Source organism: Ptychodera flava, chromosome 1 (genome assembly GCF_041260155.1).
Source record: "Ptychodera flava strain L36383 chromosome 1, AS_Pfla_20210202, whole genome shotgun sequence".
Lineage (NCBI taxonomy): Eukaryota > Metazoa > Hemichordata > Enteropneusta > Ptychoderidae > Ptychodera > Ptychodera flava.
The window spans coordinates 51,248,476-51,273,807 of NC_091928.1; the positions used below are offsets into that span (position 1 = coordinate 51,248,476).

Genomic DNA, 25,332 nt, shown 5'->3' on the forward strand with positions numbered 1-25,332 from the left:
TTTTCTCTTGCATTCTCTCTGTTTTCTTTATTTCAGGATCAAAAAACACCACTGTACATAGCTCTAGAACTTAAAGATCAACAAATCGTAAGAGAGCTGTTAGACGTTGGGAGCACTATTCATCTTGAAAATGTACGTATTTAACTTACTGTGAGAAAGGATATAACTTACTGTGTACTTCCGTATTTACATTACTAAAATGCAAAAGGATACCAGTAACCTTGTATGTACGGTGCATGTAATATAATTACAACCCAACAAGAAAGCTTCAAGGACAGTTTATTTCAAAGAAATATTTTCAATGGAAGGGTTGCTTTTTTTTCTTAATACTCTGAAGTCTTCACCTTATTGGCCGTAGGAAAGAATGAAAGATGAAAGATTATCAGTTTGTATACATTTTTTAATATGTCGGGGTTTTTTTTTTCAGTATATCTATACTCGTTGAGCATAATTGAATGTTAGCTTTCGGGGATTTTGATGAAATTACTTTTTCATCGGAAAAATAATTAATCATAAGTCTGTCAATTTTTATATTAACGCTGACAGTGGTACTACTAAATTTGTTCAATACTATTATTATATTTATTGATATTGCGTCTTTTTGTTCTTTGATAAGCACGGCTTTAAACCTTCTTTTTGTTATCAGGAACGCAAGTCCAACGTATCCCAGGTATACTGGGCAGCAAAACATGGCAAGAAATCGATGGTAAACACACTTCATAAGTGTGGTGTCAACATGGACGGGGAAGTCGTGGTCGAGGTGAGCTCAGCTACTGTACTTTTAATTTTCTGCTTAAATAGATAAAAAATTTATCTCTTCACCTGTGATTGTCTTTAATAAATTGTTTCAGGAGGGGAAAACTCCTCTACATCTTGCATCTGCTGAAGGCAGTGAAGAAACAGTTCAAATACTATTGGAAAATGGAGCAAATGTCGATGTGTACTGCAAGGTAAGCGAGAATAGAGCTCATATGTTTACACAAACTAAGGCTGTCAGTCTCTTTTTTGTGTATCTCGTCTCACTGTCAGAGGATAGTGATTTCGAGACTGAGCACGGTGATATGCCGTTGAGCAAGGCACTGAACTCCCTATTGTTCCATTTGGTAGTGGGTTATGAGTACCTCATCCTGTAACTGGGTTAGCCTGTTGGATGGGAAAAATAAAAAATAAAAATAAAAATTAAATTACATTAAATCCATGTCGTAATGATATCTGTAAAAGAAATAAAAATGTACTAAACTGTATGCGTGCTTCATCGGTGTCAAAAAATCATTTGACATTGTTTGGTACAGTTGCCTCTACGTTAAACTCCTGAGAAATAACGTAACAGGTAAAACTGTGATAGCATAAAATCCATACATAGTAATATTATGAAGAAAATTTAAACTATTAAAACTATGGAGGTCTAACCAAACAGGGATGTAATCTAACGCTCTTTAACCTGGTATGATCTTCCAAACATCTTTGATACTGACAAATGTGACCGATAAACCCTTGATAAGACTAGCACCAGCTGTCTTCTTTACACTGACGACATCGGCATTCTGTCAAAGTCCAAAGAAGGACTACAAAATTGTTTTGACAAGTTAGCTATGCACACTTCAAAATGACACTTGACTGTCAACTCGGATAAATCAAATATTATGATATTTAATTCGTCAAACAGACATTTGGCTTATGACAAACTTTTGTTGGAAGAAAGGAGATTAAAATTACAGTACTGCTATCAATAATATTGATCTCCGAGACTGTCTTGTCAAATTTAGATTCAGTAATTATGCTTTAAAATCGAAACAGGAACATAACAAAGAGTACTGCATCCTTCTCAGAAGATAAAATACACATTGAATATGCATTGCCGTTGAGCGGTGTTCCTCAGAGGTTTCAGCGCATGCCCTTTTTCTGCACAGCGCTGCCAATGTGCTGATGATGTTATCTTGATCTGTCAAAATATCCTTTGGCTTTCATGATAAATTTGTACTGTATAGTAGTCTCTTGTAACTTTTTTTCCCTATTTCGTGCGCCAATAAGGCCTATAGCGTTTTCATTTTACCCGCATTTTTGCCGCTCTACTGCCCTTTTACGCTGAAACTGTCAGGAGAAAACTTCCTGACCGCTTGCTCATGGTAATTATGTCCACACCACGACTCTGTTTTGCAAACTTCACCATGCACCAAATACCCTGGACATTTAATAAACTTCTAGGAATGGCATCCTAGAAATGGCATTTCAAATTCTTTCATGTGTCCTCGCAACTTTACACTGTAAGGTAGGCCTACATATCAAATGTATCCGGTAATAAATATATATATTTTTTAATAACCGTGTTCGTTTTATGGTTAATCTGAAATGGCAACGGATTTTCTAATTGTTACATCGCTGAAATATTAAAGTCAAATCCAATCCATATTGTAAGCTTCCCATATAATTACATCACATCCCGAAACACTGGGAATGATATCAATTTATACATGATCGTATAGATATGTGTCATTCTTCATGTACGATTCCTTTTATTGCAAATACTAAGTACATTCATCATCTGTCTCTATTATAGAAAGGACTATCTCCGCTTTTTTATGCATCATATAACAAACATAACAATGTAACTCAACGTTTACTGAACCAAACCAATAAAATTCACAAGGACTGTGCACCAGAGGTACGTTTTGCGTGAATTCAGATCTTCCCTTTATTAAGAGAATTAAAAGAATATTTTGAAAAGATGTGTTTCTGGTTGCCTAATGTTTAATGTTTAATGTTTAATATATTTCTATAGCGCTTTTTTCTACAATAAAATATTCAAAAGCGCTTTACATCAAGTAAAACAATAAAAAGTATTGCATTCAATAAAAATACAAAACAAGATTTAAACAAAAATCTCATAAAATGTCCAATAATAATAAAAATTAATCAGTGCAGTTGATAAAATTGTTTAAAAAGAAAAGTTTTTAATTTTGATTTAAAAGGTTGAATTTCTGTTATGCACTTTAATTCAAGTGGGAGTGAGTTCCATAACCTTGGACCACAGACTGCAAATGCACGATCATTATACTTGTTGAAAGATCTTGGTACTACAAGATTCATACCGGAATTTATCCGCAGATTATACCTATTAACGCTGACCTTTTTCTACCAAGTCCACAATATACTGTGGTGCCATACCATTTAGAGCCTTAAAGACCTGCAAGATAATTTTGAAATTAACCCTGGCCTTTACTGGAAGCCAGTGTAGTTGGATCAGTGAGTCAGTCACACCATCATACTTTCTCAGATGCCTAAGTTGTATTTCAAGACAACGTTAATGTCATGGTCGTGTTAATATTAATCTGTTATTTGGTATATACCGTTGTTTTTCATGCATTTTTATACTTTTGCTCTCCTTTGCACGACAGATGACACATCTTCATTGGGCAGTTAGAGAGTACTATCCTGATGTTGCAAAAACATTGGCAGGTGCAGGTCTTGACATCAATGGGGAGGTAAAGTATTCATTACATTTTTGATAACCAGTTCACATTAAACCCTGCTGGTAAAGCCTTGTAGATACTCGTAGCTCTTATATATCCAATGTACGAAAGATTGCAGCACAATGTTATGAATTATGTCTGACAAAGTATGACTTGGAAGGGTCACCCTCTCAAATTGTATTTTTTGAGGGATCTTATATTTTTTCACATGATAAGTTCAAATTCAGATATAATGCCGCAGAACATAAACAGGGTCACCGTGATACCCTAATGTTTGACAAAATTAGAACGATAATGTTCGTGATGGAAAATTTTAAACATTAAAGATCAATTGAAAATATTTGAAATAAACACCTTGGAAACTATTCTTTATTTTTACGTGCATTTTTATTTAATCCATGGATTTCCTACTAAAATGACCGCTTAAAATCTTGTAATTAGACTAGAAAATATCATATTTTTATATCAAAGTATCAACATAACTTTTTTTGAATAGCATTCTTTCATGCTATGTATTATGCGCAAGAATACATCATAAAAGAGGCCAGTTTGACTTGTATTTACAGTCTTTTGCAGGACGCTTCTAAATTTGACATTGAAAAAACTTTCTTTTGGAATAGGTGTATGATAGAAGCACAATTTTACATCGAGAAATACGAGATAATGAGCTAGAAGTCATTCAACTTTGTGTTGAACTTGAGGCAGATATTCACAAAGAAGACAGAGTAAGTATTATTTTTCGCCCTTAAAATAAATAACATTGTTACATTCTGCAGTATCACAATTCTGATTTAGGTGCCGAACATGTCCTAAGAGATGACCTGACATTGATTACTTCAAATGACATTGGTTTAAAAACAAGATCAACTTCATTTTGGTAGTCATTAAATATACAACTAATCATAAGTGATTTCCAGATGATTTATAAACTCTGAAATAATTCTGTTTCTCTAGACATGAGTAATGTGATACAATGCTGTAAATAATTGTATCACATTACCTCGTTTACTACTCTTTCTTTGTATGCTGAGAATGTTCCCACAATAATTATCATATTTAGAGCTTCAAACCCAGGTAGATCTAGAGAATAACCATATATAACATGTAACAAGTGAAAATTGATACAGTAAAATGCTGACCGACCAGCGGGAGATAAAACACATGCAAAATCGCAGAGAATAAAAGAATGGACGTTTTGGGTTCAACAGATCGTCAGAACTAAAACTCGCCTGCTGATGTGCAGCGCGCTCTGAAGGTTCTATCTGATTGTTGATTGTCACTATTCGCAACAACTTAGGGACTATTTCTTTATTATTTGTTATAACGGTAAGATTCAGCCACACAATTTCACCCTGCATTAGAATTTACTTCCACTGTTACAGATAAATCGGTTGCCTTTCTCGACATATTAGTATCAATCAATGTGGATTCGTTGTCTACTTGTATTTATTATAAACCAACAGACTCTCGTGCGTACGTTTGCCTTAGTGGCACCATTTTACTAGTGGTATAGCCACAAACTGATGACGTCAAAATCGCCGTACACAAAACACAGACGACCCGTAATTGCGGCAGTGCCTAACTAATAAGGTTAAAATAATATAAATTTGCGCTTTCTTCAAATCACTAACACAATTACCGACTGAATAATTTTTGTGTCGGGTGAAGCACAGCGGGAGCCAGAAATTGGGATTAGCTGACCAATTTGTGCGAATGGAGCGAGCTCTTACGCTAGCGCCATTCGAGAGCAGAGTTCCGACAATTTGGTCAGCTAACCCAATTTCTGGCTCCCACAGTGCTTCACCCGACACAACATTAAGGTAATATGCACCTCGAAAGTGAAAGACTTAAACTTTTGCTCAAACTTTCCTCAGTGAAACTTTCAACCATTCTCTTACCAAAGCAAGAATAAAAATCAGGGGTCACCGTGCAAACTTTGGTACTAGAGAGACAAATAACTTGTGATTTCTCGATATTTGAAATCCAAAATGGCCGCCATCCCTGTGTTAACTCTATGAGAAAAAATAAAATTTTCGATTTTCGAAAAACTAAGACGGTAAAAACTTTTCTTTCGCCAAGAGCTTCAAAATGAGCCCCCACAAGTGGTAGGTCAGAAGAAAATTGATAAAATTTGAAGGCCTGAATTTCTGTCCCCGAGGTGCGTTCTACCTTAAGACAATCACAGACTTTTCAGGGTTAGGGTTAGTTAGAGTTCATGTGATCGCGGCAGGAATTCCGCCTCATTCCGGGTTCAATATGTCCCCTCTCACGTTTTATTCATAAAATTTTTGTCACGTACAAACTGACCCCGACGGCACTGGCCATATTGACACTTTTTAATACAGCAGTTACCAAAGACGGCATACTGTCATGTAACAGAATTCTGAGTTCATTCAAATGCAAGTTATAATCAATTTGACGGTCAAAATAACTTTGTATGTTTCATTTGCATTACTTCTTCTAAGTATGTTAATTTTTGTCCAAAAATTTGTTTCCTTTATCTTTGCGATCATGCCTCCCAATAGATTATTGGCCCGGCTGTATTATTGAAATTTATGAATCCACGGATGTAAAAATAAACATCTATAATGAATTCAAGTTCCGGAAGTCCAAATACAGCTTGGGTCGACACAGTGACAGACATTTGATGTTTGGAGTTATTGGTCACGATATTTGTGCTTGCTTTTTAATTATGTTGACCGGCGTAACGCCAATGCTTTATCGATTTGTTCTTCCAGGTTCTATTATTATTATGGTGAATAGGGGGTATACTTCGTTGTCCAAGTCTCCTCACACAGAACAATAAATTACCCACAACCCTGTTTGATTTGTACCAACGACGTTATTATTCTTATAGCTTTTTTCAGTGCTGCATAAAAGCAATAATGTGAAGTCTCAAGATAATTGATTAATTATATTTATTAATTGTACGTTGAAATATTGTAGTATAAATTGCAAAGAGACTGTTATATAACCATAAAATTCACATTCTGCAGGTAATACAAATGTCACAGTTTTGGGAAGACCAACTGATGGGGTCATTCTCTGAAAAAATTTAGCATGTAAATTTCTTTTGCCTTTTTTATTTGCAAAAAATCAATATCCTTTTGTTTCATAAAATAGGTGCAACTAGTCTACCTACTTTCCATCACTTTATTCTGTATGGCTAATGACACAATCAGTAGAACATTTACAAAAAATGCTATCTCCTCCCTCAATCAAGTACAATTTTCTAAATCCTTTAAAATGGGAATTGAGAAAAGTCTCCTTAAAAGTTGGTTTTCAGACTTTTTACACTTAGTCCAAGAATTTATCTACACATGGGAGACATGGTAGACTTCACTGGGGAATCTACATTTGTATAAATCATGATGTGTTATGGGAGATCTGTGCTACTTTGCGCTTTAGCATGTTATACATTGGCGATACAAAGCGTCGCCTAGGCGATCGCTTTGTCGAACATCTTGGCACTGTAACCGACAAAAAGCACTGCTTTATCTCCCGCTTGTTGGTTATTATTTAATAGTATTCAAAGTTAGTTTATTTTGCTTATATCAATGTCTTGTTATAGTTTTATGTACATTTCTATAGGATTCTAGTTTTGACGCAGTATTGCTGGTAAAAAAACTCATTGTGTGCTTGTGTCACTCCAGTCAACTTTATGTCAAAAGACTTCAGGCAATTGGATATGCTTACTACTTAAACTATTAAATAGTTGACTCTGCAGACCTACCCTCACCTTCATAAGGTTCTTCCCCAACCAGCTGTACAGCAGCCTTGGGTAATTCCACACACCAAATACCTTGTATTCTGAAGTCAATTTCTGATACCTCAAGCATAAACCAGTCAAGTCATGTAAGGCACATGACTAGGCACCAACACCTTGTTATAGACTTTGATTTACATATTAATGTAATAATTGAAGCCAGCGACTGCACATGAAACCACCAATGACCAGCATTGGCATTGCAGTGGATACACAGTACGTAATGCCATAATAAGCAAAGGTACCAGGACTACTTTTGTTTGTAACCAGCTATTATTTTGTGAAAAAACAACAATGGTCGTCAGCAAATGCGGGAAACCAATTATCAACATGAACGATTTCACAGACAATAGCTACGAAATGCTTACAATCTAATTACACGTCAATGAAAACAATGGCAGACTACAAGCACATTGTAATCGGGGTATTTGCATTCGACCTGGTGGTGAATTCTTCAGTCCTTGCCACTGAAAACACCACAAACCCTCACAAATGCCCGGACTATGGCGCACTTGAACTGTCTCGCCATCAGGTTCTATCATATTCTTATGTTACCAATCTATTCTTTTTCGTTTAGTTACAGGAAAAACGTACTCCTTTATTCTACGCAATAAGAAATGATAAAGTGGAAAATGCAAAGTTTCTTCTTGGATTGCATGCAAACTTCTTACCATTATCAGAGGTAGGTTCGCGTGATACGTCATAATGACATACTGACAGCAATTGTGCCGTTAGTAATTATTATTATCAATATTCACATAGCTGATAGTCGATACAGTATGTATTGAATTTAAGGTCATCTATAGGAATAGACACGTATAAGACTAAAAATGAAACCACATGAACAACAGTAAAAAGGCAACTGCACTGAAAGATCGCTCCGTGAAATCCTTATTGATAGATGTTCTCATTATTTCTCTATCAGGCTGCTTCAGTCTTGCAAGAAGAAACTGGTGATGTTCCAAAGTGGTCAGTGTCACAACAACCCATATACCTGGCAGCAGCCAAATACAAAGAGAAGTCCTTCGTTGATAATCTGAAGAAAGCAGGAAAAAACATAAACGATGCCTTCCAGGTATTTAAATATAGACGCACAACAACGTGATAAATTAGACTTCATTTCCTGACCATGATCATTGTTATTGTTTCTATTCGGCACATAATGGTACAACTTGTCTAATAAATATATGTTTAGTTCCAACCTATCAACAACAACACAACAACAACACACAACAACAACAACAGCAACATTGCTTATTCGGTATGCTAGACCTCCAGCCTCTGATACATTAAAAGCTACATAACAGAAACATAAATTAATGGGGGGCGGGGCAGGGTTGTACATATAGCAGGCAATTCTTGTAATGCAAATCAGGGAAAAAAATACCCACTTTTTAAAACCTTCCTACCTGTGCAATGATATTATTGTTCTGAACTTTAAACAAATTAGAAAAATACTCATGTACAAGCCACAATGGATGAGAGTGCACCATAATTTGACTTTGATAAATATTGTTCTTGAATAAACCTTGAAAAATATAAAATGGAGAACATCTGAGTTAAGGTGTCACAGCAACCTAGCAGCGTTATTTGTTCATAGTATAATGTAAAGAATATCGCTGTGTGTGTTTCATACTTAATTTATTCTAAGAAAGTTTTAAGTAAGGTTGTTGTTGAAAGCTTGTCTAACAGGTTGTGGCGATAACATATAAACACGAAGCATATTACTGCTGCTGTGTCTTCAGCATTAATGCAATCAGACACAGAGTAAACCATATGAAACATGTTTTTTTGCCAAAACATGAAACAAATATCAGTAGATAAATACAATATCTTTCTTCGACAAATGACCGCTGATGGAATCAGTGACATTTGGCTTTATTGGTGACCACTACCTATTTGACCTACAGAATGATATACATGTATGGAGGGTGCCACATGTGGGACAGGATGCGCTTACTATTTCCGAAACACACGACATCACTTCTTGGTATTTTGCCCAGAGGTCCATATATCTTTCTTCCATGAATTTGACTTTGTTGTGTGTAACGGTGATTTACTTCTGTTCTGTGCTGTTTTGTATCTCTGTTTATAAATATTGTATTATGAAATTTGACCTCGTGTTTTTCAATTATGGATTAGTATGATTGCGATTATTTTATCAAAAATACAACGTGCTGTTCATACTCGCCTTTGCTCCTGTTATTTTACTAAGTATGTATTGAATCATTAGAGTCTAGTACCAGTAATTGCTCCACTTATTAAAAATACATAAGAGCTGGATAACTTCCATAATGGTCTGAAAATATTTACACATATACTTATCGGTTTATAGAAAACAATGCACGAGCATCGTACGGGTATAGAACGGATATTTACTTTAATAAGGTTTGCCAACTATTTCTAAGTCTTGTTTCAAAGATTAAAAGGTTTCTTCTCCTATATTCCTAGGATGGTTTGACTGCTATACATGTTGCAGCTGTTAATAACGAAACGAAGGCTGTTGAAATACTAATGGAATGTGGAGCCGATGTAAATAAACAAGATGAGGTATTGAGATCTTGATTATGATTATATTATGAAACGACCTCTAATTTATGTCGATACTGACAAAAGGATGTAGTTGGTAGTTTATCTTTTTGTTAACATAAGGTGTTGCATACTTTAGCAAGTGCATCATTGAAGGTTTTCTTTACATTTTATTATTCATTGTTTCTTCAATACAGCAAGGTTGGACAGCCCTTCACCATGCTGTGGTAAAGAGAAACAACGATGTTGTAGAGGTTTTGATCAGTAACATTGCCACAACCAAGGATGCTGTGAATAAAGTAAGGAATGACAACGACACAATGCTTCAATTTAACACATTCTTTGTCAACATTTATTGATGTTAATGTCTGCTCCTTTCGATAGGCCGGATTCATATTATTGACAAAATTATAGCATTGTTTGTGATGAGATATGTCCAATTTCTTCCACATATTTAGAATAAGAAATCGAAGCATTTCGGGTCCCATTCCAAAAAGGACACTAGAAAGAGTAGTGGATGGAAAAAAATATGGGGTTGAATAATTTTTTCCAGGATTTCACAGTCAAAATAAAGGATGAAGACTACTACTTAGTTAACACTAAGTGATATATGAATGTGTCTGCGCTGCACAGCTGTAACACCCCTATTTGTAACAACCAACCCTATTTGTAACAAAATTTAATTTCAAAAACTTTGCCGTATTTGTTGAAATATTAATAAAATATGCATATTTGTATGTTTTGGGGCAATTTCCTTTTTTTTTCCTTGTCAAAACTCATTTTTACGAAACTGCTTTTGTTACAAATTGGGTTGATTGTTACAAATAGGGGTGATATGTCAACCTATTTGTAAAAATCAACCTATTTGTAACAAAACCTAATTTTCAAAAACACTTGGCCGTATTTGATGAAATCTTGATGAAATATACATATTAGTATGTTTGGGGGCAATTTTCTTTGTTTTCCTTGTTGAAACTCATTTTTCCGAAAATGCTCGTTAGATTAAATTTCGTCGTGCAGATTCCTAGGGATAAGAGGCCTACTCGTAAGATATAATCCAGTCGTGGAGATACATGCCAAAAGTTTGTTTCGGGGCAATTTTCACCAATTTCGGTCAAAAATGTTAAGGAATCTTGTTTTCTGACCGAAATCTTACTAAACCATATGGGCTAAACTTTTGATACAAATTCGGTTGATTGTTACAAATAGGGGTGACGTGTCAACCCTATTTGTAACAATCAACCCTATTTGTAACAAAATTTAACCAATTTGTAACAAAACTTAATTTTCAAAAAAACTTGGCCGTATTTGATGAAATCTTGATGAAATATACATATTAGTATGTTTGGGGACAATTTTCTTTTGTTTTCCTTGTCGAAACTCATTTTCTCGTAAACTACTCATTAGATAAAATTTCGTCGTGCAGGTTTCTAGGGATAAAAGGCCTCCATCTAAGAGGTAATCATGTTGTGCAGATACATGCCATGATTGGGGGCAGCCGTCACAAATTTTGGTCAAAAATGTAAAAAAAATCTTGTTTTCTGACAGAAGTCATACTAACCCAATTTGTAACAAAGGTTAACTGAATATAGGTTTAGTAAGATTTCGGTCAGAAAACAAGATTCTTAATAATTTTGACCGAAATTAGTGAAAATTGCCCCGAAACAAACTTTTGGCATGTATCTCCACGACTTGATTATATCTTACGAGTAGGCCTCTTATCCCTAGGAACCTGCACAACGAAATTTAATCTAACGAGCATTTTCAGAAAAATTGAGTTTCAAACAAGGAAAACAGGAAAATTGTCCTCAAACATACTAATATGTATATTTCATCAAGATTTCATCAAATACAGCCAAGTTTTTTTGAAAATTAGGTTTTGTTACAAATTGGTTAAATTTTGTTACAAATAGGGTTGATTGTTACTAATAGGGTTGATTGCTACAAATAGGGTTGCAAACAAATAGGGTTGACATGTCACCCCTATTTGTAACAATCAACCCAATTTGTAACAAAAGCAGTTTCGTAAAAATGAGTTTTGACAAGGAAAAAAAAAGAAGATTGCCCCAAAACATACAAATATGCATATTTTCTTAATATTTCAACAAATACGGCAAAGTTTGTTTGAAAATTAAGTTTTGTTACAAATAGGATTGATTGTTACAAATAGGGGTGTTACAGCTCCTGTGACCTATTTACAATACATTGTATAAACAGGTATGCATGCCTGATGCTAGCGGTGCAAACAAGACCTTTTGTTCAACGTCAACGGACACTCAGCAGTGTGAACGAAAGCTCTTTTGTGCCTGAACTATACATGTAAACAGTGCATGTTAACTCATATTAAACTGTGTAACTGTTCATGAGGTTCTAGGTGCCCAAGTGCCTTTCCAACACATAATGTTTCTTTTTCCCGTGGTTTTGCTTTCCTTTAAAGTAGCACGTCTGATGCTGTGTGCTCCCTTGAATACTTATGCATTTTTTGCCCAACCCTTCATATGAGAAATAATGGATGATTGTCTTAAATGATTGTTTGAATAATACTCCGAGAAGGTGTGTTTAGAATTAATCGCATTATTATTCATCACCACCAATTCTCCGCCCACAACTATTTTGCATAAATGTATGTCATCAGCATCCCTTCTTCATAAAATTAAAATAACCTTCCTTATGTGACACTTCAAATGTCCGTATGTTTTAGAACGGAAACACAGCCCTTTACTGTGCCGCTGAACGATCCTTTCATGACACAGCTGAGCTATTACTTCGTAACCAATGCAAGATACATCCAGATGCGGTGAGTCAGCGATTGTACAATGCTGTTGTGATATACATTCTGTTCAGAAGATAAAGGAAACCAATTTCATTGATTGATTGATTGATTGATTGATTGATTGATTGATTGATTGATTGATTGATGGATTGATTTATTATTTATTTATTTATATATTTATTTATTTATTTGTTTTTTTATTTATTCATTTATTGTTGTCAACACCAAGCAGTGGTTAAGTCGCATCATTTTATCAGTTATCTTAATTTTGTCCATCTGTAAACCTTTACAAAGTCAAATTATTGAACATTAACAGTTATGAATTAGTACCCGTTTTCGTGCTGCATTAAGACATGACCTCAGACTATGGTTAAAATCACTGTCATATTTGATTCCTACTTATGTTTGGCACAAATAATCATGCGTATTTTAATCTATTAAGAGAAATTCACTGTTGACTCGCAACACTATTTTATATTTAAAAATCAAAATATTAATTCTCCTAAACTGATTTATTCCTCCAGTTTGGTATTGACAACAACGCTCAGTTACATTGGGCGTTGAAAAATGGTCACAGACATTTAGTTTCTGTTTTGAAAGACGCTGGAGTGGATATTAATTCATATGTTCAGGTATGTGTATATACCAGTAATACACGGCATGCAACAATGTTACATGTATCCATTGAACATTAGTTTTGGGGGTGAAATACACCTATTAAGAGCGCCGAGTACCTATATGATAATGTGTAAACATAGAAACAGATAAATGGGCTGAAATTATGAAAAGATGGCTATTAAGGAACTATCGTAACCTTTTACGGAAAGTCATGTACATATGTTCAATCCAATGGAGAGTAACAATTCAAGGTGACACAGTTTAAACATGCATCCACAACCTAAGCCTTCAAAGCGCTTGTTAAACATCCGCAGAGAACATACATCTCATGAGGCACAGTCCAGTATTTGTGAATTTACTGCATGAATTTACTGCATGAAATATATATATATTAATATATATATATATATATATATATATATATATATATATAATATAATATATATATATATATATATATATATATATATATATATATATATATATATAGTGATTAGCAACTATTACAGCCATACCTTTGGATCAGAACAAGGCTTTTAGTATTGACATTTTAAATAGAGAAGGTTCTTTTTGCTATTCGAAACGCCTTCTTAAATTTTAGAAAATCCAAAAATGCAATGTTACCAACATATTTTATTACATGAATAAACGTTGTAGTGTACCCCAGTACATTTATTTATGTACCTCCTTTCACTGACAAGTCTGTTTAATTATAAACAGCAAGAATTTGGTTCAATCTTAATATGATAAAATGAATGACATGATTAAATTGTATAATTTGAAATCACTTTAAGATACTTTTGTCATTTAAGTACATTATTGTTACTCTAATGGGAGTTCGCCAGGTAATTAGTGAGTATTTTATTTAAGCTTGTGATTATTTCACCTTTTTAATTAGGTGATTCTACATTTTCCAGATGTATCATATTAGTATCGTCACAGACATAATTATTCTTGAGTTTGAATTCAATACTAATTCACAAACTTAAAGAAAAACAACATAAACTTTTATTAAATTTTAAAATAATTATATACACAATAAATTCTTTCATTATTTCGTGATTGCTATCAAGGTAATGCGATCTTTGTCAAACTTACAAGCTGTTCATTATTAATCCAGATACGTCCAACTTGTTGAACACACGCTCCGAGTTGGTCTTTAATTGCGTGTTTTGAAGATGTTATCTGTGAGACCTCCTTATTGACTTCTGTTGAGACTTTTGCCTTGTAAATGGCACCCGGACTTGACAGAGGTCTTTTATCACCTGAGAATAGGGCCGGCATAAGAGAGTAATCTTACGAAATTAGTATAAAGAATTGACAAATGTATGTAATTGCCAAGATAAGCCTTCGTGCCGGTTAAAAATGCCTATGAAGCATCTTCCAATCGTTGTCTCTATGTGTGTAAACTAGCTGAAGCGCAATATCTCTGATTAAGAATTGTATGTCTAATTTTCTATGAGGGTTCGCCTGTTGCTTGCAAGCCTTGAGTTTTTACTTACTTTCACTAATGTTTCTATTCCGCTACAACATACACTGAAATACGTAAACTCAAACTACCTATTTCATTTTGATATGCTGTAGCGTGGTATGACATCACTGCATATTCTGTCAGAGGAGGGTGATGACAGAGGAGTAGAAATCTTGTTGGACTATGGAGCTGACATCAACAAATTTCTACGGTTAGTAAAATCGCATTTTGGATATTTTGATTGTTCGCAAATAATGAAAGCAATCCATATTCGTAATGTAATTCGCAAAAAACAACGTTAATAATGTTCCGTTTTATTTAAGGAGGGGTACACTGCCCTATACTATGCTTCAAATGGAGAGGGAGAAAATTGCTTGAAAGTCACTAAACGTTTGCTTTTAAAGGATGCACAAGTAATGAGAGAGAATAGTAAGGTATGTGAATTACATTTTTTTCCGTATGAAATTACTGGTCGATGTAGTGTTTCACTTCATCTAACATTACTTTTTTATTATGAACAGAAAACAGAAATCGCTTTACTTATTGGTTAATGTGACAATTTTAAATATTCCATATATTATGCCTCAGTAGAGAATATCAGAATAGACATTCCATTTTTAACTCTGCTCGCAACAATAATACTATTTTCTCAGTCAATTCAAAAAGTCATTTAAGTCATTTACAACTATATTCTCCCAGGACTTTCGATTGTTGTGGGCTGTATCAGAATGTAGAAAGAAAATAGTGGAGAACTTAATATCGGCAGGACTTGATATTGATAAGATGACCATATTCTCCAACGATGTAAGTTTATTATTATTATTATTATTATTATTATTATTATTTATTATTATTATTATTATTATTACAAGTTTAGGGGCTATAAGTATTATATAGAAATCCAAAAAACAATTCATTGAAGCTGTGAGACTTCTGAAAAAAAATGTTGTTACTCCTGAATTGTTGCCATGGAAACATCTCACATTAAAATGAGTGTGATTTTTTTTGTGTGCTAACCAGAAAACCCCTTATTATCATTTTTTACATCAATTAATAGTTCTTTAATAGGAATTAGGGAAAAAGTAACATTTTCAATCCCAAAATAGTTACTATGGCAACTCGAAACATTAAAATAAGTCTGACATTTGTGTTCTCTGACCCGAACTTCCCCACTAGGTTATTTTCATATCAATCAAAGTAACTTTTCAAGGGCATTAGAAAAACTGAAATTTTCAACACCTAAAATGGTTACCATGGAAACATGGGGCAGTGAAATCGATATCATATTTGGTCTTTTCGACCCAAAATACCCATATTGTGAAATTTTCACGGAAATTGAACCTATTATTATTCGTATTATTATTTCTATATAATACTTTATTAATTTTTGTCGTCGTTGTTGTTGTTGTTGGTGGTGTGGTGGTGTGTAAAGGTGATTTAATAACTGACAAGAACGTGACAGCACTGTGATGACATGACATACCAGCTTTATGTGTCAAACAATTAGTGTTGCATTACTGAAGCTCTACCCAGTAATAAATCAATTTCAAATTTGTTCTGAAACATTTTACAGGGACATTATTATTTTTATTATTTGTTTTGTTAAATTCAATCTCAAACAAAACTATATTTAAGAGTTCATCTAAATTAGCCTGCTGTCATTTGACTAACATTCCTGGGCAGTGTAAGAGATCCACCAGGATAGCTGTGCCTTTTTAGTTTGCTCAATTCTAACCAAAATAAAGGTATATACTTCGGGTCTCTTCGTATGTTATTTTCGACAGGTCTCGAATAGTGAAGTTAAGTCATTTTATCAATGGCAGTCCAAATATTCAGTCAACCACCGTGCCTCCACCCACCGGTCTGGAAACAGCTCCTGTTTCTTTGTTCCGATGCGCGTTAAGGGTAAACATATCAATTACAAATAATCTCTGAATCTCTGTCACCTTAAAGGTGACAACTACGTGAATTTGCATGAAAAATATGCTAAATTTAACCAAAATGACCAGAATGCACTGCGATATTCACTACAGCGATTTTGCTAAATTGACATTGTCAAGACCGAAATATATTGTAACACGTTTCGATATTGAGGTGGGAGCCTCAGGGTTTTTTCACATTTTTATACGTAAAAATTGATTTCTTTTCAAACCTGTTGCGTACCTCTTTTGCCTTCAAAACTGATTGAATTTGCAAGGAATCGCCGCTAGACAACTGTGCGCGACTGTACCCAATAGTCTTAAAACGGATAAACAAAGACACAAACAAAATCACTATCCCAAAATCATCGTTTCGGAAGAAAAAGCATCAAAATAAGTGTCTCACCATTCGTAAAATATCGTAAATTTAATGTTAATTGACTGAAATATGCTGAGTTGGATTAGATTCAAACATGGAAGGGAGGACAAAACTCCGTGACCGAAGAACCAACGTGCGCGATCAAAGTTTCAAAATGGCGTCGCGGAAAGCTCAACAGCATTCCAAAACATCGAAAGCATAAATTTTGAGTAATGTTAGAATGAAATCGATTCTAGAAAATAACCTTTTAGGAAAGTATATACCTCGCAAGTAAAAATTCACGGGGAATTTTACGAGATGATTGACAATTTTCGTTGTTCAAAAAACGCATGGCCGACGTAGGTGGCCGCCATCTTGATTTTTAACAATAAATGCATCGTCGAAAACTCGGGCGTTTTCTACAACAGAACAGAGTAAACGACAAACGCCAAAGTCGTTTCGATTTCTTCTTATTTCTACAAGTGAAAGGGGGTAAGACTTTCGTACTATAAGGTGCCTCTTCCTACCTAGCGAGGACCAAATTTGGTGGGCGAAAATTCGACGGAAAAACACGGAAAATCATAGACGAAAATCTAAAAAGAAATTACTCTCAATAAACACAGTTTCTCAGTTGTAGCAGAAATCCTGGCTATGGTAACAAGTTACCTGAGGAGCAAAGACATGACAATAAATAAAAATACTCCGCATCGCAAGATGTTGCCAAACGTTACTGATGGCGTCCCCAAGCAAGCATTTACATCCGTAACGCGCTTCGTACCAACGGTAGAGCAATTAACACCTTTAAACAATAGCGCACGTGTCGCGGTTTCCAGACCGGTGGGTGGAGGGACGGTGAGTCAACATTGAAATCCAAAAGCACAGGCATGCAAAAAGAGTGATCGCTAGAAAAAAGCCTCCTTTTGAAGTCATTCACAAAGGCATCTAAGTCAACAGACTACCATGGCTTTCTCAATCTTCTGCATAACCTAAACATTATGCACAATTTCAGTAAATGTATCTATGACAAAGGCTAAACTTACTGGCTTGTCGACACGTGTCAATCACAATGGAGAAATCCTCCAATAAATCGAGATTTTTGCAACTTCCTTAAATCACAAAACGAAAGAACATTAACCTGGGAGTATAAGAATATGAACACCTTCACTCAAAGTTGGAAAAAACGAAGCCTTTCGCATTCAACTTATATCAGATCCTTGTTGCAGACACATTCACACTTTTTAATTCGCAATACGATTTAAAATATTTGTGATAGTTTTCTGAAAAGGCACAGACGTGATTTAAATGCATGAATCACATCTTATTTCTTGATTTAGCGATAAGTGTTTACAATGACTGTCAAATGCGCTGATGAGTTTTCTTTGCTAGGAAGTGATCATCGAGATTCTTACATACAGTGGTCATTTTCTGGAAAGAGAGGCGTATAAGGATTTTAACAAAATTTGCCTTTCCATTACATCAGTTTTTGAAAGAAATGCACTAGTTTAGATTTCTGTCATTTTATTATTCAATAACCTGACATGTATGAAGTGTTCAGAACACATGTATTCGCTATATCCAGCGCAATATAAGAATTACGCATTTACAAATGAGTAACGTTTTTACGGTGTCCTTAGTCTTCTGCAGAATCTTTGGTGTTACATTCCGTTGCTACACGAGGACAACATAGATCAGTGCGACTTTGTATTGAAGTTGGATGTAAAGTAAACCTTGTGGATTCAGTGAGTAGAGCATCATAATCGTCATTACCATGATTGTTACACACACACACACACACACACACACACACAACACACACACACACACACACACATATATATATATATATATATATATATATATATATATTTGTATGTGTGCTCACATTCTGCATTTCAGTTATCGCACACAGAATAAAGCGGGATCTCCATTGCTCTGCCAGTATTTCTCACTTGTCGTTAAGAAATGCCCTTAGGACTAAATGTCACTCAACTACATAATACACATATTTATAAGATGTTCATATGCACATGGTGGAATTAAAGTAAAGCGTCAATATTTAGGGTTTTGCTTTAATTTGTACAAGTCGGGGCATGGTATATGATAAATCTATTATAACCCAATATCGCCATTATCTTGTGCTGTGTCAGCATTCATGTAATTTTTGCTGTGTCAGCTTCGTCTTGTGTGATGCAGCACAAACAACACTCATGATAATATAACGAAGAAACATGCGATATTGGGTAATAACATCTAATTATGCAAATACCTTTGATGGATGTAATTCTAGGATTAAATATGATACCATAAAAGCATGGCCATGACAATGTTTTCACGTGCAAAGTATCAAAGATAGAGTACATATCAACAGACAGTTTGCATTTCATATTTAAGAAACATTAATATATTACTCCTGCTGATTGTCTTTAAAGAGTTATCTTTATATTTAGACTTTTAGTGACTGGCCCTTTACTATGCAACAAAATCTAAAAGATGTGGATACAGTGCGCGAATTACGCGAAGCAGGAGCCGGATTTTATGAAACTGAGAATGTAAGTATTAAAAACGAAGAACAGCACAACCGTTATGTGGGCATATCCTGCTATGAAATCATTTACACTCCTTCCAAAATTAAAATAATTCCTTGAATGTTTCAGATTCTACACATAAACTTTGTTCAATTTAAAATGTAAAGTTATTGTCAGAGATCAAGGGATTTTTAAAAAAACACTTTTGATAAAAATATACTTATGCAGCGCACATGGGTAGAAAATGTTATACCTCTTGGGTGAATAATATTTGGGAAACAGGAGTTCGGTTAAAAGAGATCATCAATCAATTATAAACTATATGTATAAAGGTCTATATCAAACTACATGCCATAAAATGTGAGTCTAGCAGAAAATTGTAACGTTTTACCTAAACATGTTCTTTTGAGCAAATCGATTAAAATAATGAGTGGAGACGCCTATTTCTCAATCAAAGAAGAAATTCTCATTTTTAAATGTAAGCCGAGGGGCTTGATTGTGTTAGAATTTACTCTTTCAAAATAATACGCGATGTTGTTTTGTGTTATGTTATTGCATTATTCTAAGAATTGTAATTTATGCGGGCGGTCTTGACTGAGATGTATTCATTAGATGAGTAGGTGCCGTACGCTGTGAGTTCAAATCCGATCGGAAATCTATAATTTTCTTCCCTACCGGTGGAAAGAATTGCTCCCTTGTGTTTGTCTTTTTTGGAAAATGTTCAATTCGGCATAAAGAATATCCTACTTGCTGTAACTGCAAGAAATATATATGCAGATGGGCCAGATTCCATCATGTTCATTACTGACTATGAAAGATGCATTTGACAAATGAGACTCTCAAGGGTGAAAGTACGTAGGGTGAATGGTATATAATTTAGCTAAAACAAGATAACAAGGAACACTTGAACGAAAACACGGATAACATCGAGTTACTTTTAAATAAAATATTTGATATCACGATCAAATTTTTCAATATTTCTCACGACAGCCACAAACACCTGAGAAGAATATGCAAGGTCTTGATGCCAAAAAATGAATATATATGTTGCAGCAGCCAAGTACAAGGATAAACACATGGTTACAATTTTGCAAAAGGCTGGAGAAAACATTGATATCAAGGACAAAGTAAGGATATTTACTATGCTTTCTTTATTACAGAATATTGGTGTAAAAATACTGAACATGCCAAAATGTTTTCTCTCAAGCTCATACAAAGCTCTGTTCACATCTCACAATGTCTCGTTATATCTCCTCAAAGGATATGTTTATTACATTAAATTTCTATCAAATAAGCGGAACACATTACACAAAGGACATTTTACAATTCGCATAGTTTCTGTTCTTCTACATACACCCTTGTGGTGATTTTTTGAACAAGGTTTCATAAATTTAGTTTTCAAACATTAGTTTGTTATATGTTGTGATATATTAGCCCTTTTTGTAAACTATCAACACACGCCATAATTAGTTGATATCTATGGGTGATAAAAATGTGAAATTAACATCTTTTAGGTGGGCATAGTAAATAAGTGAAACGAGGAAAGGAAACTCAGACAAAGCATGCTAACATTTTCACGGTCTCAGGACTTTGTATCAATGCATTCTTGTATAAATAAAGTATATATTAACACATTAAATATTCGTTATGCACCCATTTCCCCACTCAGTGTGGTTACAGCCAAGACAGCATATGATGTACACAGAATGATCTACTCTTTCTAAATTTAAAATTTGTTTTTGAATATATTACCGACCCAAACTTAAAGGTTTATTGATCCCATGCGAAACAAACCAAACAGACATATATCAGACACAACCATATCATAAAATGAAAGTAAAAAGAAAGCACTTAATAACGAGTGAACACTATGGGAGTGAAAATGTTTGAAATGTTACTACGGAGAGAATAAAAAAACAATGTCAAAACACACAATTTATGCTGTACAAGTTCGAATTATTCAGGAAATTAATGATCGTTTTAGGTATTCACTACTGTTGATACTGTTACTGTGTAATTTGCCATTATGTGCAGTTGTATCTGTTAAAAATGTCCGAATACCAATATCTCTGAATCATGTATATCCTAAATGTCACGATGCACAACTGATTTTCCCCTTCAGTTCAACAAACTTACTCTTAAAGCCATAGTTTTAAACTCACGGCCTGTAGTTGGCTGTTTTGTCACTGGTCTCTGCCTCTCATTCGAATATTGATGAAGAAATCCGTATCAACTTCGGTAAACTCAGTTTATTTGCCGAAGACTATAGTAATCCCAATCCTAATACTATAACGATCTTTATTCTCTAATTGCGAACAACGATACGCCGGGATACGAAACATTTAGTTTACCAATGCGATGTAAAATGATACAACAACTAGGGGAAATACAGGCCACTCTGTCACAGACATAGCCCTGCGTACAATGCTGGTGTGTTCCCAGAGGACGGCCTCGGTTGAAGACCGTATAACGCCGGGAACACACAGCATCGTTCAAACAATGCGTCATCCCAATACTGACAAAAAACCAGGGCACTAAAGACACTACGGTACTAACAGAATGTGTAAAATACACGAGGAGGCAACCGTTTTTTATTGCAGTAATAATTACATCGTCAAAGCTGTAGGATAGTCAACACCAAAATCGTATCCAAGATCATGGAATTACCACAGACTTGTGGTACGTCCATGCTAGATCGATAAAATATCACATGACTGTTTCTGGTAAAAAGATCGACAGTGACAGAGAACTTTCTTTGTCATGGCAACATCCGAAACAAGTAAGACCGAGAATAAAAAGTGTTGTGACTGATTCTGAGGCAGTTCATTGTTAGATTTATAAACGAACAACGAGCCGATTGTGCAGCAAGCGTTGAAAAATACTCGAGTTCAGTGTACGGAAAAAACAACGAGTTATTGCAAGGTAAAATTACATGAGTTTTGAATTATTCATATCCTTCAACAAAAAACAATCTTCGTCAAAATTAGGTGCTAATTCTAAAATATCCCGCACTGACATGCCAAAGGGTTGCTGGGCAAGCCTGGATATCAAGAATTTGAAGAAATTTTCGGATATGTTGGGCCGGGCTACTTAATGTTTTAGTTTACAGTAACCTCGATTTTTACACTTGATTTTTCAGTTTCATGAAACATGTATTGCGTCTTTCTGCACGAAAATTGAATATCTGACAGTTTGCAAACTGACAAAATCCACTTGAAGAGACAAGTACACTTCGACCCAATGCGATCATCGATGCGTCCAAATCTCAAAAAGCGCTGTACGCACGTGTGAGATCATGTTGGAAATTGGCAACGTTGGCTGCGTCGTGTTCCAAATAATGAGATAACGCAATTCTTTGCTTAGACTCGATCGCTTGCTTACCCACCGGACTCAGTTCCACAATGGTGCTCAAAAACAACGTTTTTCAACGTCGGCATTCTACCAACAGCCGCCAGCCGCGATCGATGACGCAGCGATACTCAAATTGGTTGATCATCAGCATTATTAGGCAGATGTCAGGCTCGGAAAGACTTGTTTCAGACGTTGGGAAAATACCACTTTAAGGATGTATGGTTTTCGTTGCAAATATTTGTAATCATATGTCTGTTAATGCTGGCGACGTTCACAAAAGGTGAAAAAGCCTTGAATGAAAAGCTACGACCAAATCTAATGAGTAAACGCACCGGTCAATACTGGCCGTAAGTGCCGCAACGACGCGTTGTCAGTAACGTGGGTGTCATGAATCAGTGGCACATTGGTAATGACCTTGTCGTTTTTGTCAATCGCTCAAATTAGGGCAAGTTTTGAAAATGCGAACATCAACTGCGCTCAATGCGATGCTTATTTCGTTATTTGTTTTACTGCAGAGAGACACCGACTTGCAGATAGAGAAACAAAGGTGACCGTACAAAACATGAAAAACTTGAGTAAAAGAAAATCAATTTCATTGGTATCGGATAGGTTATCGGTCAGATTGATAGGGTATAAGCAAAAATCATAACATTTATCGGGCCCGATACACCAGTCAACATGAAAACAGAATGCAGGCTTTCGGAAATCTCAGTACAAAAACTTCTGGACTTTGTGGTTGGACAGAAAAGGAGAGAATGGCGTTATGAGCGTTATTTTACGAGAAAAGAAACGCTCATGACGATGGAAGGCGTAATGGTCACAAGGAGAATGTCGTGCAGAAGGTTCGGTCCTTGTACCCAAATCCACCTGATAAGCGCTATATATGGCCGGCCATGTAGGTGTTTGTAAGGGAAATGTGTGTTCTAACATATGGCAAACAAAAACGGCCCCTTTCAGGGACCCACTTTCTCCGAAAAGAAACTACCAAAGTCGATTGCAATTGTACAATGTGCTTTTCAATGTTGATTCGTGTTTCGGTTTTTTAGTCCCCACGGACACCGTCCGGGGGGACTTATAGGTTTGGTCATGTCCGTGCGTGCGTCCGTGCGTGCGTGCGTGCGTGCGTGTGTGCGTCCGTCCGTGCGTCCGTCCGTTCACGCAGATATCTCAGAGATGCCTGGAGCGATTTCATTCAAACTTGGTACAAGGATTACTCCTTATGTCATACATATGCACGTCGATTTGTTTTGTGATACGATCCAATATGGCCGTGTGGCGGCCATTTTGTTTCCTGTATTTGATGTAAACAGCAATACTCAGACAGTTTTTGGCCTATTCGTTTCAAACATGGCACAAGAACAACACACTGTAACTTTAATTTGGATATAACATTATTTTTGCAATATGATCTTATATGGCTGCCAGACAGCCATGTATGGTGTTAATGGTATTAATGGTGTTTTAATTAATAAAAAATGAGCTAAAATATGACAGATCTTGTACTTTGTACCGAGCAAAATGTGGTAAGTAAATGTATAATCTTGTGCATGTTGTTTTTGTTGTATTGAATAAAAATTGACAGCAAGAATGAAAGTGAGCTCTTGAAGTTTGCAACAAAATTACCCCGAATCCGAATCTGAAATTTGCTTACTTTCTTCATGGCAGTTCAAAAACTCTTTGTTAAGTCATATTAGACACAGTTGAGTGAAATGTTCCTTTTTCTAGTGTCTATGATTGTACTTTTTCAATAAAAATGAACTGCACAGATGTCAGCCGTCTTTTATGCCGAGAAATTTCTTGTAATACAACGATGAAATTTGCTGAATCTTAGTACGAATGAGAATCCGTTTTCAATAAAGCCGTTACGTTATGAGCGTGGACATATTCATGCACGGAGCCGTCAATTTGTCTACGATTTTTGCCGCGATTCGCTATCAATACCAGGTACGTATAGTTACGGATCATTCATTAATGTGTGTACGGTAGGTGTGTAATGGATAATTTGATTATGGCGATAAAAGAAGGCGTTATCTGAAAGTGACAAAGCACGATGTGGCACGTACGATGTGTTGCTACGCCATTTGTGTAATGTGCATTGTGCATGTGTATGTAATGTACAAGTTGTAGCTGTTGTCGGCTAGAGTACCGTGTCTGATTTTGAATCAATTGGCAAAGCATTTCAGCGGTATTGTTAAGTTGATGATGCCCACAATGTGAACATTTGCGGTATTTTTGCAATAGCCGAACTTGGGAAGCAACGCGGTACGTTTTCTCAAACTTCACTGAACACGATGTTGTGCATGGATCTCAAGATGGCGGTACATATGGTATTGTAACTGGTCGTTTCGGCCACTCAATTTCCGGCCTCACGTCGTTTCGGTACCGCAGGCCAAAACGTTTCGGCATCCTTGTTTTGATTTTTTCCAACAAATGCTGTATAAACATGTAGAGTAAACATAAACATGAAGAATTCGTTTCAAAAACTGCTGTCTAAATATAGGGTTAGGGTTTTCAGTGACGTCACTTACAGGACACAGTGGGAAATCACTACC

General features: G+C 35.4%; 1 protein-coding gene across 1 annotated transcript in view; it reads left to right on the top strand.

The window, feature by feature from the left end:
* Positions 1-14,929, top strand: part of LOC139145498 (ankyrin-1-like) — a 31,504-nt gene extending 16,575 nt beyond the window's left edge. The window contains exons 10-22 of the mRNA XM_070716720.1: positions 37-132; positions 647-760; positions 852-950; positions 2,558-2,662; positions 3,396-3,482; positions 4,091-4,195; positions 7,820-7,918; positions 8,162-8,311; positions 9,688-9,786; positions 9,963-10,064; positions 12,467-12,562; positions 13,063-13,170; positions 14,741-14,929. Of these exons, the coding sequence (XP_070572821.1) occupies positions 37-132; positions 647-760; positions 852-950; positions 2,558-2,662; positions 3,396-3,482; positions 4,091-4,195; positions 7,820-7,918; positions 8,162-8,311; positions 9,688-9,786; positions 9,963-10,064; positions 12,467-12,562; positions 13,063-13,170; positions 14,741-14,929 (1,449 nt within the window). The remainder of the gene's footprint in view (positions 1-36; positions 133-646; positions 761-851; positions 951-2,557; positions 2,663-3,395; positions 3,483-4,090; positions 4,196-7,819; positions 7,919-8,161; positions 8,312-9,687; positions 9,787-9,962; positions 10,065-12,466; positions 12,563-13,062; positions 13,171-14,740) is intronic.
* The last annotated feature ends 10,403 nt before the right edge of the window (positions 14,930-25,332 follow it).